At 58.4% G+C, this 15,154-nt stretch overlaps 2 protein-coding genes across 3 annotated transcripts; both read right to left on the minus strand.

Moving 5' to 3' along the window:
- Positions 426 to 6,185, minus strand: LOC110408299 (P2Y purinoceptor 1-like). Its single transcript, XM_021416886.1, has 2 exons — positions 4,728 to 6,185; positions 426 to 3,993 (listed from the first exon to the last, which is right to left on the minus strand). The coding sequence occupies exon 1, from the start codon at positions 6,031 to 6,033 to the stop codon at positions 4,798 to 4,800; it is 1,236 nt and encodes a 411-aa protein (XP_021272561.1). The 5' UTR covers positions 6,034 to 6,185; the 3' UTR covers positions 426 to 3,993; positions 4,728 to 4,797.
- On the minus strand, positions 7,757 to 12,245 carry WISP2 (WNT1 inducible signaling pathway protein 2). 2 transcript variants are annotated; one of them, XM_021416888.1, is made up of 5 exons: positions 11,815 to 12,241; positions 9,944 to 10,151; positions 9,241 to 9,492; positions 8,937 to 9,115; positions 7,757 to 8,785 (listed from the first exon to the last, which is right to left on the minus strand). In XM_021416888.1, the coding sequence occupies exons 1-5, from the start codon at positions 12,115 to 12,117 to the stop codon at positions 8,777 to 8,779; spliced, it is 951 nt and encodes a 316-aa protein (XP_021272563.1). In that variant the 5' UTR covers positions 12,118 to 12,241; the 3' UTR covers positions 7,757 to 8,776. The 2 variants fall into 2 exon arrangements, with proteins under 2 accessions (XP_021272563.1, XP_021272562.1); XM_021416887.1 differs by lacking the exon at positions 7,757 to 8,785 and having other exon boundaries at positions 8,793 to 9,115; positions 11,815 to 12,245.

Genomic DNA, 15,154 nt, shown 5'->3' on the forward strand with positions numbered 1-15,154 from the left:
TCCCCAGGGAGAAGCAGGCGAGCAGAGCTCCGCGGCGCAACGCCCGCCACATGGTCCCGAGCCCGGCGGAACGGGGACGGGGTGGCCGCGAGCTCCGCTGCGGAGGGGCCGGAGCTCCGCTCCGCTCCGCTCCGCTCCGCTCCGCTCCGCTCCGCTCCGCCCTGCCCTGCCCTGCCCTGCCCTGCCCTGCCCTGCTCCCTCCCTCGCTTCCCAGCCCGGGCCGCGGGCAGCGGTCGCGCTCCGGGCGCGGTGTTCGGGCTCGTTCCTCTCGCTCCGTCGCCCGACGGCGGCAGCGCTGCGGGGAACGGATGCCCCGCTCCGCCCCGGGGTGCGCAGAATCAGCTGTGGCGGGGGACGGAGCCCTCCAAGTGCGGGCCCGGCGGCTCGGCTCCGGTTCCCCAAGCGTTTATGTAAGCCTTACGTTTCATTTTTTTTAAAATAGAAAAATGCTTCTCCCGAGTCGTGTGTTGCGGCAGATCGCATCTCCTTCAAAAATGAGCTCTGCCCATCCGGGCCGGGAGCAGTGGTGCTGCTGGGCTGGGAGTGCCGCTGGGGCCCTGCAGGTCCGCTCTGGGCTCCCAGCTCCTCCCCGGAGCAGCCGGTGGATGCCGCAGCGCGTTACCCCGTGCGGGTGCAGACGCACCGATGTGTTTGGGAGGTGCTCTGCAGATGGGTGCAAGCTGCGTGCGCAGCTTCCATCGTGTGCAGCTGCAGGACAGCGGTGGCACCTCCGGGGCTTCACTCTGGTCACAGGCCCTGTGCAACAAGATCCACGCATACGCGACAAGGGCAGGAGCAGCCCCGTTCTAAAATCCCCCAGTGACAAACACAGCGCTGACCAACGCAGGGCTGCGCAGGCAGCACGCACACAGCGGTGTGCTTGGCTGCTGTCACAGGTGTTGGGATGGAGGCAGTGCTGCTTTGCGGCCCCGTGCTCGTGCATTTCTTTTCCCGCACCAGGGCTGTGTCACACCGCACACGCGTCCCTCCTGCTTGGAGAGAAGCCCCGCGCTGTGTGGCTCGGCCTTCGTCTTCCCGCTGCTCTCATTGCACTTGAGCAAGGGCACGTGGGACCCGCAGGATGGGAGCAGGCAACACAATGCACTTCGTCATCAATTTCCAGCGAGAAGTTGCATTATGAGATTACATGACTCTTTTTTATTGCACGGGGAGGTGGAGGGGCAGCAGAGCTCTGCGCATAAAGCAGGAGCCCCAGTGCTTGGGGTGCTTGCATCACGGGGGCTGCGAACAGAGTCAGCTGCACGGCTTTCCCCGGGCTCTGGGATATCCCACTGCCTCCCTCGCTGGGCTCTGTGATCTGGGAGCCCTGGCACCTGCATCCCACTGTGGATCCTGCCCGAATTACCCAGCCTCGCTCCCCTGGAGCTCGTGCACGGAGCGGCCCCATGCTGCCAGCGCCGCTGCTGTCAGTCTGTGACCACAAACTCTATTTTCAGCCTATTAAGTTTTTATGTGCTTGGAAAGCTGTCAGTTGAGCGCTGGCCAGGCACACAGCACCTGCCATAAAGCGCCTGGCCTGCTCCCAGCCGGGAGAGGTGCTGCTTTGATCTCGGCCGCTTTCACCAGTGCATTTATTTGTCTCGAGCACCTTGAATTGAATCGCGAAAACAAGCTAGAACAGTAATGTCCCTGCTTAATCACTGCTGGGATTGTTTGCTGAGAAGCAGAGCAGACCACCAGCTGGGATGAGGGCACCCCGGCACGGCTGGGGCTGAGGGCGGTGGCATTGACATCAGTGCACAAACACGGCCGTGACAGCGCTTGGCTAAGTGCAGAGCGGGACCTGCTCCGCTCCCACGGTGGGCAATGCCATAAATGAGTTCCCTGCTGCAGGCAGGGGAGGGGCGAACACTCTGGGAATGCATTGCAAATATGCAAGGATTGTCCTGAGGAAGCCTTGACGACAGCTTCGCCCTCGTCCTGCACTGGGGCTGGGAAGGGGCATGCTGCCGTCCCGCTGTTCTCGTTGCCCCCCACCCAGCACTGCGGTCGAGCTGTAGGGCTGGGGGCTGCAGGACCAGGAGTGATTTCCCAGTGGGGAGCAAATGAACCCAACTGAAAACATTCACTTTGTCATGCAGTGAGAGCACTGCGCTGCGGCCACGTTCTGTTCTCCACCTCGCAGTTGTGATTTTTTACCCAATTCCCATTCGTGCGCAGAGGTTTTCCAGCTGCTTCTCTCTGGGTGGATGAATCGGGGCGCTGAGACGCCTGCTCCCCGGGTTGCACTGCAGAGATTCTCCTGTGGCTCTCGGCCGATGTGCGGTGGCTGAGCCGCAGCCCTGGGGCAGAGCACACAGCGGCACCGCGGCCACAGCTGCTCTGTGGAGCTCTGAGTCAGTGATGGGGATGAAATTAACGCTGCGCTTTTGGGGAGCCGGGCAAAGCGCCCGCTCGGAGCAGGAAGATCCACCTGGGGCTGCTCTGGGATGAGGAGCACTCGGCTCGCTTTGAGATGCTCCACTGAATGTCTCTGGGCAGGGGCTGAGGCACGGAGCTGTGTGGGTGAAGCTCTGGGTTACCCCAGGGCACCTCCTGCCCCACGCAGGTCCCACGCCGCCCAGCATCCCCTATTTATAACCACACACACAGAGGAATAACATGAGACCGACAGCCTCACGCAGCCACGCTGAACGTTGTTCTATTTATACGGTGCGCTCTCCTTAACCAACTGCTGGTCTCCCAGGTGCCAAAACACTGCACAGAGAAAGACTCCGAGTTTCTCTTTTACAGAAGCATTCACCGGCAGCACCCAATCCCACGCGTGTTTACCATTTTTGCCCGGATCACCCGGAGTTAACTGCATCCACCATGGCTTTCCCAGCACAGCCGATGTCCTTGGTAAATCAGATGAGCTGTCAGGTCTGCTCTCCCTATACCTAGAGGTACTGGGACAGTGAAACCGCTCTGCTGCAGAAAGAAATGCCCCTCACTGCATTCGGGGATGCTGTGACCTTTCATGAGTGACCTGCAGGACTCAGCCCTTTCTGTGCACACTGCAGCTCCCACTGCACTGCAGGAGATGCTCCCAAAGCCCCCAGCCCCGCACCCCTCGCTCTGCAGGGGGCCTATGGTTTAGCTGCTGCTGACAGCAGTATGTTCTTGTGTAGCATTTTGGATGCAAAGCAAAACAGTTTTGCATTCTAGGGAAGTGAAATGGTCGTACAGCTGTACCTCTCCGTCTGTCACATTTGTCCCCTGTGGGGCAGCAGCTGCTCTTTGCGTGGGGAGGAGCCTGGAGCAAGCAGCAGGAGGGGGCTGCTTTGCTGCTCCATGGCACAACTGAGAGCCAGGCAGGCTCATGTGCCAGTGGTTGTCCTTAATTATGCACGCAGCTAATTAAAGGAAGGAGCTTGGCTGGGTTTGAGGAGGGTGTTTTTTTTTTTTTCTTTAGCTTGCATGGAGGGTGATGCTCCTTGAGGATCAGGAGGGCTGCGAAGCACGAGGTGCCACCAAACCCCAGAGCCATCGTTGCTGCGTGCAGATCCCAATGGCTTCTGCTGGTGCAACCGACGTGGGATGTGGAAGCATGAGATGCTGCAGCTCCTGGGCTCAGGGCTGGTTCTTGGGATGCAGATCTTTAACTCACCCTTAACAACAGTGTGGGGGCATGGGATGAGAGCTGGGTGTGCGGAGAGGAGCAGAGCTAACATTTGCCCCTGCTCTGTTCCCCAGGGCAGCCAGCTCCTGTGCTGCCACTGAGCTCTAGAAGAAGACAGAGGAGCGCAAGTGAAAGCGTTAAGTGTTTATTTGCACCTCAGATGTGTTAGCTCTGTGTGATTGCCACTGTGGCCTCCTCCGTGGAGCAGAGAGGTCAGTCTGTGTGAGCAACAGCTGGGTGGGACAGGTCAGGCTTCATTCTGTCTGCATCCTGCGTGGGGCCGTGCTCTCCAGGCATGAGGCAGTTCTAACTCATGTGCTCCTTCTGAAATCTGCTGCTCCAAGTCTCAGTGCTCCGGTCATGCATTCCAGCTGCTCGTGGCGGGGAGAACCGAAAGTGAAAAGCAAAGCACTGCTCAGGAGCTGCTGCTCCCCCTGCAGCAGAAATGCCCCCCCACATCCACAGAAGCTGATGCACATCCTGCCCTGGCAGCTCATTGCACCTCTGCACAACTTCAGCTGAGGCTGCCTCTCTGCAGGTGACATTTGCACGTCAGATTTGCAAGAGACATAATCTCATGTTAATACTGTTGTGAGGCCGAATGCTGGAGAGCTGCAGCCCGCACCCAAGGAGCTCAGAGCTCTCTGGGGCATTGCCCGCTGAGCACGCGGTTCAGGCCACTGCAGTCATTTGCCTTGCAAATTAAAAGAACCCTGAGAAACTGTAGGATGCCGGTTTGTTGGTTATACGCTCTTCCAGAAGAGAGTGAATAACGCTAAAATACTTTTTTCTCCTGTGAAGGAGGTCAGCAGCAGGAGATAAGCTGAAGCAGATGAAGCAGCTCAGCCTCCAGAAGTAACCAACACCATCACTGGCACGGTTTAGTCATATTTAAACCAAGCTATCTTAGTGAATATTTCCATTTCTATAGCAATTCCTGCTGCAGAACTCCCCCTCTCCGCCATCCATGCAGTGCAGTAGCTCACTGCCCCAGCTGGGACTGGTTGCTCTGCTCTAAATCCCGAGCCCAGCCCGCTCCCTGCTGCCCGCGGAGCCATCTGGCCCAGGCACTGTGCTGGAGCCAAGGACTGCAGTCTCATCTCACCGCAAGGCGTGCTTCAGGTGGGGAAAAGCTCAAGCTGATGTGTGCAGCTGTCGGGGAGGTGCCACGCTGATCAGAGCTGCTCAGAAGCCTCCTGCTCCCTGAAGACGATGCTGTTCCTTGTCTCATGGGCTTGGTTAGAGGATTCCCATGTGAAGATGGATCCCAGGGTTTCCTTGGCCCTTTGGTGGATGTTCCTCATGCGTGACATGCAGTCTTTGCTGGTCATGACATAGAGCAGGGGGTTGAGCGCGCTGTTGAAGCTGGCCAGGCCCCTGGTCACTTGGTAGGAGACGTAGATGTCCTTCATGGCCTGTGTGCAGTGCCCTCGCCGCTGCCAGGCTCGGGACAGCAAGTTGAGGTTCCTGAAGATGTGATAGGGCAGGAAACAGACAGAGAAGAGGACCATGACGAGCACCACCAGCCTGATGCTGCTCCTCCTGAGGCCGGGCTCTACCGTGTCACTCCTGCAGAGCACCACCACCACGTGGCAGTAGCACCCGATGATGATGAGGAAGGGGATGACGAACCCTGTCACGGTGATGGCGGCGGTGTAGGGCACGTAGGCACCCAGGCTTTCATCCCCCGTCGTGTCATGGCACTGCGTCCCCCTGGGGTCCATCTTGCTGAAGGCGAAGTCGGGGCCCACCTGCGCGATGACCCACAGCCACACGGCCGCGCTGAGCCGGCCTGGCGACATGGCGGCCTGGCAGCGGCCCCGCGCCCGCAGCGGGTGCACGATGCCCAGGTAGCGGTGCACACTGATGCAGGTGAGGAAACCGATGCTGGCGTAGAGGTTGAGGTGGAAGAGCCCGCGGGTGAGGCGGCACCAGGCCTGCCCGAAGGCCCAGGCGCGTCCCTGCAGGTAGTAGCTGATGAGGAAGGGCAGCGTGCAGACGTACAGCAGGTCGGCCAGGCCCAGGTGTCCCACCAGCAGGCTGAGCGGGCCGCGGGGGCCGGCGTGCAGTTGGCACAGCCCCAGCACGTTCCCCACCAGCCCCAGCGGGGTCACCACCAGGTACACGCTGGGCAGGAAGCGCTGCGCGAAGGCGGCATCCACGGAGCATGAGGCCACGCTGCTGTTGTCCCCGAGCGGAGCGTTGGCGGCCATCGGGCGCTGGAGGAGATGAGGAGGAGGCGGTGCGGTGCTCGGGGCGGTGCCTGCGGGGTCAGGATCCAGTCCCAGGGCTGGGGATGTGGGTCGTGGGGCTCTGGAGGAGCTGGCAGCCCGCTGGAGGAACTGTGAACCGGGCACCAGGGCTCGAGCTATTTCTGGCGGTGCTGGGAGGGGCGGGAGGAAGGCATGCATGGGGCGGCTCTGCGCTGTGTGGGTGAGAGAGTTCACAGCTTGCTGCCGCTCTGCTCGCTGTGGGATGTCCCATCCGCAGGGCACACTGCTGGGGCGCTTGCACCCCACATCCAGCTCTGACCCTGCAGCTTGGTGCTCAGACCGTGCTGAGCTGTACGGCGGCACAGCCCACAGACACCCGGCATTAGGAACGAGGGGAGGGCAGAGATCAGCCTGCAAAGTGCTGGTGGCCCCGGTCCAGCACAACGCGTGCCAGGACCAGTGCCAGCACCACGGGCGTGCCATGCTGCCTGGCCCCACTGCAGCTTCTGTGTGCCTGCTGGGTAGCATACTGCTGCTGCCCACTCAATATCCCTTCCACAAATAGAAAAAATCTCTTCCTCCCTTCCCTTGAGTGGTTTTAAGAGGAGGGAACGCAAGAAGCACTGTGCCTTTCCCTTCCTGACCACAGGCGCTGGGGATGTGACGCAGCAGAAGCACAGAGGCGATGAAGTTTATGCAAGAGTTAAAACCAAGCCCAAAGAGAGCGATCACCCACCTTCACTGCTGAGCAGCTGCTGCGGCACAAACAACGCCAGAAATAACGTAATCTCCGGGCACCAGAGCAAACAGACCAACCGGCAGAAGGAATGCAGCTTTCCCTGGCAAGGGAATGGGGAGGCAGCAGCTCCTGTGCTGGGTGCTCTGCCCTCCTGTGCTGCCGTAGGGAAGCTCAAGCTACAGGAGTGTCTCCTTATTGCAGATGTGTTGACTCCAAAAGCAATAGAGATTCTGTTCACCAGCAGCAAAATAAGTCTCTTTTGTTACTGAGCACCATGCTTGTGGTCAGGGAGGTTTCTGAAGGTGTTCTGCTTTCACAAGAGGTTCATTAGCCCTCTCTCAGCCAGCTCTGTGCGTTTAACAAACATCGCTCATGAGGACGGATGGAAAAAAACAGTTCTGATGCGTGGTGTTTGCTCACGCAGTGCTGAGAAACAAACCGTGATCTGCCGCTCCCACGGCTGTTGTGGGTACGGATGTGGCTCTGAGCTTCAGGGCTTCCCATAACTGTCTGTGGGTGTGCGGTGCTTATCTGACACCTCCCAGCACCCATCAGAGTCCAGTGCCAGGGCTGCAGAAAGCACTGACAGGGCAGCAGAGTTTGGAGGGAGCAGCAAATGCTGTGCGACTCACAGCTGAATTGCGAGAGTCAGTTTCCCTCTGTTCTTGGGGAAAAGTAACTGTGATTTGTTTGGTGTCATTAATTCGTTATTTAGACGTTTTCTGCTGAGTGAATCACAGCCCCAAAAAGACCAGATGAAGAGGTGTGTTGAGTCATTTCTATTTGAGGTACGGATGGCAGGTAGCTGCTTAAAAAGTGATTTTTAGGATTTCACCACCAATGCGGGGTGGCTGGGATGGGCTGAGCCGGCACGGGGGGCCACGTCCCAGCATGCGGAAACCACAACTGCTTTGAACCCAGGATGTTCGGTGTGCTGCTCATGCCTTACCCGTGTCAACAGAGGAACGTTGTGGGTTTTAAATTCTCTGTGAGCCTCATGTCACTGCTGTTTTTGCCACAGTCACCATAGAGGCAGAAAAGCCAATGGCACCGGGTCCCGCCTGCTGTGGGCTCCTGTGTCCCCTCCGTCCCACTAAACAAATGGTTGGGGTCAGTAAATAACTCTCTTTGCAAACAATGTATTATTACATGAGCAGCAAGACTTTTCTTTTGTATTTTCTCCTTTTTCTTTATTTTTTCCCCCAAAGAGGTGACAACACCCTTCGCACCGATTTATTTCCAGCACCTGCTGGGGCTGCTGGGCTCTGCTGCTGGCCGAGGGGCACGCTTAGCCCAGGCCGACACGCTGCAATCACGTTCACCACGCTTTGACTGCACGGATGCACAGCCAAGATGCGCAGTCTCGCCTGCTCTGCACATCGCTGCGAGGCCATTAGAGGGCATTTGGGTTTCGTTTCTGAGCAGCCCCCAGAGGTTCATTGCCGCTCCGCTCTCCCGCGCAGCACTGCACACTGGAGCAGCTCCAGCCCGTTGGGCGCATCGCGGCTGTTTATTTTCCCGTCTCCTGCCTTCGTGCTGGCCTTAGTTTTTGGGGTATGCGCTTGGATGCAGGGTGGTATGTCTGGTGCCTCCTCCGTCTGAGCTGCTCGCCTGCCAGAGCCCTGCCAAACCGCCGGGCTTTGGAGAGCAGGCAGCCAGGCGAGGCGGGGAGCTGTCTGCTTGTCCTGGAGGGACGTGGGGAAGGTGAATGGGAGCTGCTGCCAGGAGGACACCTCTGTCAGTGCTCGGGTGTGGTGGGACAGTGAACCCCCAGCCCCAGTGTGGGGGGCACAGGGCATCCCGCTAGTGGTCTAATTCTGCGGAGCAGAGCTGCGTGTGTGGTGCTTGGCACAGCAGCATCACTTGGCCCTCTCCAAAAGCCTCCCCAGTCTGGGAAAGAACCATGTCCCCTTTTCTCAGGTGGGTTTGTGCTTGGAGCAGGGTTTCCCCATCTCATACAATGGGGGGGTGCTGCCCAGTAACCCTACGTGGGGCAGCAGAGTGCACAGGCGTGTTGTGGGGATCTTGTTCTCTATTTCCACCCTCCTCTGCAGCTGAAGTCCATCAGTTTTCCCCCAGATTCCCAAGGGACGTGTCTTCCACCTCCGCCAAAACCACGGTGTCATGGATGTGTGCCAGCCTCTGTGCCAAGACATTGGCTCCGGGATGCAACCAGGGTGGGCACGGCTGCAAACACCTTCCTCATCCCCTCTGGAAAGGCAAAACAGAGCGATGGGGGGACAGTGGGTGCCGGAGGGGCTTACGGCTGGGGGGCTGATGAGGCATGCACGGGGTGTTGGCTGGGATGTCCCATTCCCACTCCAAGCTGCTGCCTGGAGCTGTCAGCATCACCATCGCTTACCGCAGGGGATGCTGCCGGCAGAGCCAGGCAGGGCCTGACCACACAGAGCCGCCGCTGTGTCTCCAGCCGGCAGTAGCGGTTCTGGTTGGAGACGCGGGTGGAGAAGCCCACGCCGCAGGTGGCTGAGCAGGCGCTCCACTCCGTGCCCCATGGCTGGCAGGGGTACGGCACCGCAAGGGCTGGATGGAAACAGAGGAGGGGAGAAGGGGTTGGAGCCCAGTGCTGCCTTACGTGCCCTGCACCACGGACAGAGGGGCAGTGAGGGGTCTCCCGTTGGAGCAGACCACCGCATCCCACCTCCTACCTGCCCCAGAGCTCTGCAGGAGGTGCCGCTCTCCGGTCTCGCAGACCCACTCGGGGCAGCACTTCCCTGGGATGTCCACGCGGCGCGGGTAGGGGCAGTCCGGGGTGGGCAGGCGGACGTCCTCCTGGCAGAGCGGGACGCAGGTGAAACCCCCATCCAGGCAGCGGCACTGCAGCTTGCAGCTGGGCTGGAACACCTCCCCGTCACGGTACAGCCGCCCGTTCACCTCGCAGCCCTCCTCGTCGTCTTCAACTGCAATGACAGCGGGGAGCCATCGGGGCAAGGGGAGGAGAGGGGGGTGGCAGAGGGGATACCTGGTGCTGACTGGGGGCTGCCACGAGGAGGGGGAATTGGATGGTCACAAGGGCATAGGAAGGCATGAGGTGGTACGTTGCCCAGCCTCCCCTTCCTTGCCACCTACAGCACTAGGTGGTGAGAAAGCCACTGCCCTCCGATCCTGTCCATGCCTCTCAGGGCTTTCAGACTTGAAAATATCTCTTGGTGTTTTCTCTGCAGCTCTCCAACCCCAGCAGCATCTCTGGAACCCCTGTGCCCATCCCACTTAAACCACCCCAAAAACCCAGCCAGCAACCAGTGCTAGAATTGGCAGGAGCAGCAACACAGCCCTGCAGCCAGCTGTGTGCACCGTCCTGAGTGGAGCAGCTCTCAGAGTCGTGTCCATGTCCCCAGCCATGATGCTCACAGTTGCAGGTGCCTCCCGTTCCTGTGCTGTAGTCGCAGACGAGCCCCTGGCTGCGGTCACAGACATGCAGGAAGTCACAGGGCTCTCCCAGGCGCCGGGCACAGACCCTGCAGCAGCCACAGCCATCCAGGACCAGGGGGGACCCCCGGGGGCAGCGGGGCAGCACGTGAGGGCAGTAGCATGGCCGTCGGCACAGCTGGGAGCACACCTGGGGGGACAAAGCATCGCGGGTTTGACACAGCTGATGGCTGCTGTTGCACTGGGACGGCCTCTGAAGCTCAACCCTGGTTGGGTGGAGACAGGCTGTTGGCTCTGCCCATCCATGGGAACATGGCAGAGCTGCTGGGAAAGCTGCCGGCTTCTTAGGGAGTGATTGTTCAGCATGATGGGCTCCCATGGAAACCAGGAGAATCGGGGATGCTCTGCGGGATGGGGGCTGAAATGCACCACTGCTGTGAGTGCAGGAGGAGGTGGGGCTGGGAAGTGAGCATCCACACAGTGGGGTTCATCAGGTGGTGCTGGCAGCCCCACGTGGCAGCTGGTGCGCAGTCAGGGATGCAGCTTCCCAGGGGCTGCGTGCACACGGCAAGGGCATGGCTCCTCACCTCGCTGTGAGCACGTCTCTCATTTGTGCCAAGAAATGGGGCGACACATTTGCAGGGGAGAACTGGAGCCTGATGAAGCTCATTGCTGTCCTCTGCTACAGCTGCCCTCTCCCCTGCCCTGCCTGCAGTAGCCCCTGCCAACCTGTGCCCCGCGGCGTTGTGCCCGCTCCCAGGCTGTGCCTGCAGGAGTTCCCCCAGGCGGGCGGGCACTGTGTCCATGGCTGTTCTGCACGCACCATTACCCTGGCACATCCAGCAGGGATGGCTGCTGGGGCTGCTGCACGTTGGGTCTGAAGCCAAACGATTCGGATCTGCAGTTTGCCTGTGCTGCCCTGTACAATGCAGGTATGTGTGCAGCCCTGCCAGCACATGAGAGGTAAAATCTACCTGAAAGCTGGGCAATCTCTGCCTTGTTGTGTCCTGTCAATGAGCAGCACGGCTGCTGCAGCAGAAGGCAGCAGGACCCAGTGGGACCAGGGCACTGGTGGTCATGGCCAGGCTTGGGCTGGGGATAGAGGGCAGCTGGTGGCTCTCCAGAGCTCACTGAGCTCTCCTGTCCAGGAGCTGCTCATCAGTCACAGCTCACCCACGAGCCAAGCACATTTTTCATCTTTCAGGCTTCTATTACAGATCAATTTTTTAGAAGGATTGGCCCAGCCAGCTCTATTAATCCATTTCCCCATGCTCCCTGCAATTAACTTGTCATTAGATGACAATGTGGCTCCTGTTGGAGATCTTAAGTGCCCAGGAAAGCAGTCAAATGGGCACGAGGCTGTTCAGATGTCCCTGCTTGCAGTCTGGCTTAGGATTCAAGCAGCAATTACAAGAATTTGGAGCTGACATACCCCAACATTTTTCAAAACTCTGCACAGGGAGCTGTGTCATGCAGAATCCAAGAGAAAAAAAATCAAACCACTGGAACAACCCCAATCTACTGGACGTTTTGCATGAGCATCCTGGGATGGGGGGCAGCTGAGTAGCCCTGGGGCTGGTGCTCACTGCACAGAGCCTGCAGGAGCTGCGGGATGGCTGCAGGAGAGAGTAAGCAAACAGAGCACATCGCTGCAGCATGGAGGCATTTGGTGCATGAGAGTTAAGACCATGCTGCTTCATTGCAACTCTCTCCCAGGGAGAGCTCTGCAGACATACAGCTGTCTGCCAGCTGTCAGGGCTACAGCAGCACTGCAGCCTCCCCACAGTCCCATACTGGGAATCCTGGTGCTGCCCAAAGTGAGCCTGAAGACATCCCACACCCCGACTCCTTACCTTGGAGAGGATGCAGAGCAGGGAGAGGATGAGGAGCTGCTTCTCCAGCCGGAGCCTCATGTTTGCAGGCTTTAAAGCCCCAAGTGGATCCCGCTGGTGTTTATACTCTCCCTGCTCTGATGTCACTCCCAGGCTCCAATATAAACAGGAGTAGGTTTGGACAAGCCTCAAGATTTGCTTTCTTTTTTTTCCAGCCCACATTCCAGCTGACATTTCCACTCCCCTCAAGGTGAGCGCGTGCTGTCTGCCGGGAGAGCAAGAGAAGGGAAGGGACAAGGGACACATCCCCAGTGGCACGGGCATGGCAGAGGGGGCTGCCGAGCAGGGGCTGCCAGGCAGAGCCAGCACCTCTCTCCTGGGCTGTGAATGGGCTGGGGTGGCTGTTCCTATGACATCCAGCCTGGGTCATTGCCACGACCGAGCAGGGCTGAGAACCCAGCCCCGTATTTAACACTGCCCCATGGGAGGGGTGCATTAACCACGCCACACAGAACCCCAAGGTCGAGGGCAGGGCACTGCCCCTCTGCTGTGAGGGATTTACTTTTGATTGCCAGAGTGCAGAACTGGCCAGGCAAGCTCTGCGGGTGCTGAAAGTGCTCTTCTTTTCTTGGCTCCTGTGGCACAGCAAGAGCAGGAAAGTGATGTGGAGCTCCGAGCGGGACAGCACGTGGGCATGTGCGGGGTTGGATGCACATGGTGTGGATTTGGACACACAGGTTCTGCCTTCTGCAGGAGCACGGAGCAGTACTTGAGCAGCTCATCATGTAAATACCCCGTGATAACCCTTCCCTTCTGGAGCACGTACCCCACATGTGCTCTGCACCATGCATGTCATTTCATGGCTAGGATTTCATCCCACGTGTGCTCCACAGTTCCCATGGTATTACCATCAGGTTTTTTTTTCTTTTTCGTGGTCAGTTGTGCAAGAAAGCAGTTGATGCAGGGATCTAAATACATGTCCTGGGAAGCTCTGCCATTTCTACAGAAATGAAGGAACCCACCCAGCAAATTGACTTTTTTAGGCAGCCGTTTTTTCACACGGCTGTGCCATTTACACGCCAGTGGGAGCAGCACTGCCAGTCTCTCATTTGTTCACCCCATTCATCCGAACTCACCTCCCTCTGCAATGGCTGCGCACCTTGCTCTCCCTCCATCCCTTCCCTTTGCTTCAGCCTCTTCCTTTCCTTACTGGCAGCTCAGGACAGCCAGGAGCCCTGAGGTTAAAAGGGCTTATGGCTGCCTCCATCCCTCTGTGGCCACCTCCATCCCCTGGGGGACCACCAGCCACGGCGAGGGGTGGCCGTGCAGTCCTCTACCTTGAGGTCACCGCTTCCACCCCAAGCCCAGGCGAGGAGAGACGAGAAGTATTTACCATCTGGTGGCCGTCCAAGTGACTTGTGAGAAAAGAATTCCGGGCTGCCGTCCAGCTCCTGACAGTCAGGCAGCGGCACCAGCAACCCTCGGCTCCAGCTGGGACAGCTGACCCCCATGGGCTGCCATCAGGGGCTGGGGCTGAGTGCAGAGGACCCCCACGAGTGGGGCTCTGTGGTGGTGGCCGTACCTCTCACAGCCCCCGTGCCTGCCAAGAGGAAGGAGCTGAGGTTGCACTGGGGAGCCCATGGGCTGTGGCGACTCAGAAAGGGCTCTGTTAGCCAAAATCATGGCAGAATGTCATAACTCAGACTTGAGGGGCTTATCACTACAACATCCAGCTGTGCTGTGAAGGGCCAATGGTTTTTCTTAATAGGTATCGCAAAACCTGGGCAGCAATTCAGAGTGACTTTCTGCTGAAGCCCAGACGAGAGCCATCCATAACTGTCCCCATAAGTTAAACATTCAGATAACCCGAAGAATAAGAATTTTGTAAGATGAAGCCTGGAAGCCTCAGCCAGATGAATCTTCCCATTATTATTTGGAAAACAGTGTCAGGAATCATCACGTATCGAGTGTTGTGAGCCTCGCAGAGGTTATTTTTGGTACGCATCTCCAAACATAAGCTTCTTTTACAATCCCACTGGAAGTTTTGTCTCCCCAGACAAGATATAAACCCAGACCCTGACCTCATGGTTCCAGACCCTCGGTATTTTCTTGGTATTTTCCATGGGGCTAACTCGTGTTTCCTGATCACATTGCTCATTCTTTTTGTCTACCTCTGTTTTTCTTGTGGTTTAAGGCTGAAATAAGCTTTGTTCTCCGGGCCTTGTCTTGGTGGGGTGTGCTGCAGAGGGTCCCGGCTCCCGGCTCCCTCTTCCCAGTGCCGGAGCCATCTCCCAGGCATGCTCTTCCCATCAGCCAGCTCCTCCTGTCCACGTCCCCAGCCAAGTCCATCATGGCATGGCTGAAACCTTTAGCGTGTGTGGGATCCAGCTGAGAAAAACAAGCCTCCAGGTCTCACCATGGTTATGAAAGCAACGATGTCGCCCGGAAAGTATGTACCAGGGAGCAGAGAGCTGCTGTGCCGAGAGGGGTGAGTGCAGGAGGTGGGCACCCACTCAAATATGACTCAAAATCAGGGGAAATTATTTCTGATGAACGTAATTACTTCGGCTCCAGCCCTGATCAATACGAGGAGATGAAACGCACATAAACCAGCCGAGAATGCGAGCTATGCACCATGATTTGTAAAAGATGTTTGGCTCCGGGCTGCTGCTGTCAGGCTGCCCGTGGGGCAGGGACCTGCTGGGGGGGGCTGCAAACCCATGGCCCCCAGAGAGTGTCCCCCACAAGTAGGAGAGGTGGTTGCCCACATGGGTCTCAGTGTTCATTAAGAGCATGCAGCAGCTGGGCTGGGTGGGATCCATGCTCTGACCACAGCGCGAGAGCCAAGGCGGCCCCTGTAGGATGGGGGCTTTGGTGGGCACCCAGCACAGCTGGGCATGGTGTCCTGAGTGAGGGGGTCTTTGGGGAGGGGCGTGCAGAAAGGGAACATTTGGTCATTGGGTCTGCATGCATTGTGCAGGGCTGGTGACAGCAGCCAGACCCACAGCTCTGCACACCCTGCTCCTGGCCAGGGCTCCTGCTTCTGTTTCGAGCAACCAGAGCCCCAGAAGAGCATCTCAGGAGGCAGTTCTTGGGAACCAGGCTCCAGGAAGGAAGCACAGCCCAACACAGCAGGGGCATGCAGCTGCTCCAGCTGAGCCCAGTGAGGGACATCTCCCACAGATACCGGTGAGTGCGGTGTCATGTGCTCTGCCATCCCCCACCTCCCTGCTGCTGGCTGTGTTTAAGCTGAGTTTGGCTACTGAGCACACCATCTGTGCCACATTTCCAACAGTTTCTCCATCTCCTCCCTTGGGCACAGAGCTTCCCCATCCACGTGGAGAAATCCCAATCTCCCTGC

This window comes from Numida meleagris, chromosome 19 (genome assembly GCF_002078875.1).
Source record: "Numida meleagris isolate 19003 breed g44 Domestic line chromosome 19, NumMel1.0, whole genome shotgun sequence".
NCBI lineage: Eukaryota > Metazoa > Chordata > Aves > Galliformes > Numididae > Numida > Numida meleagris.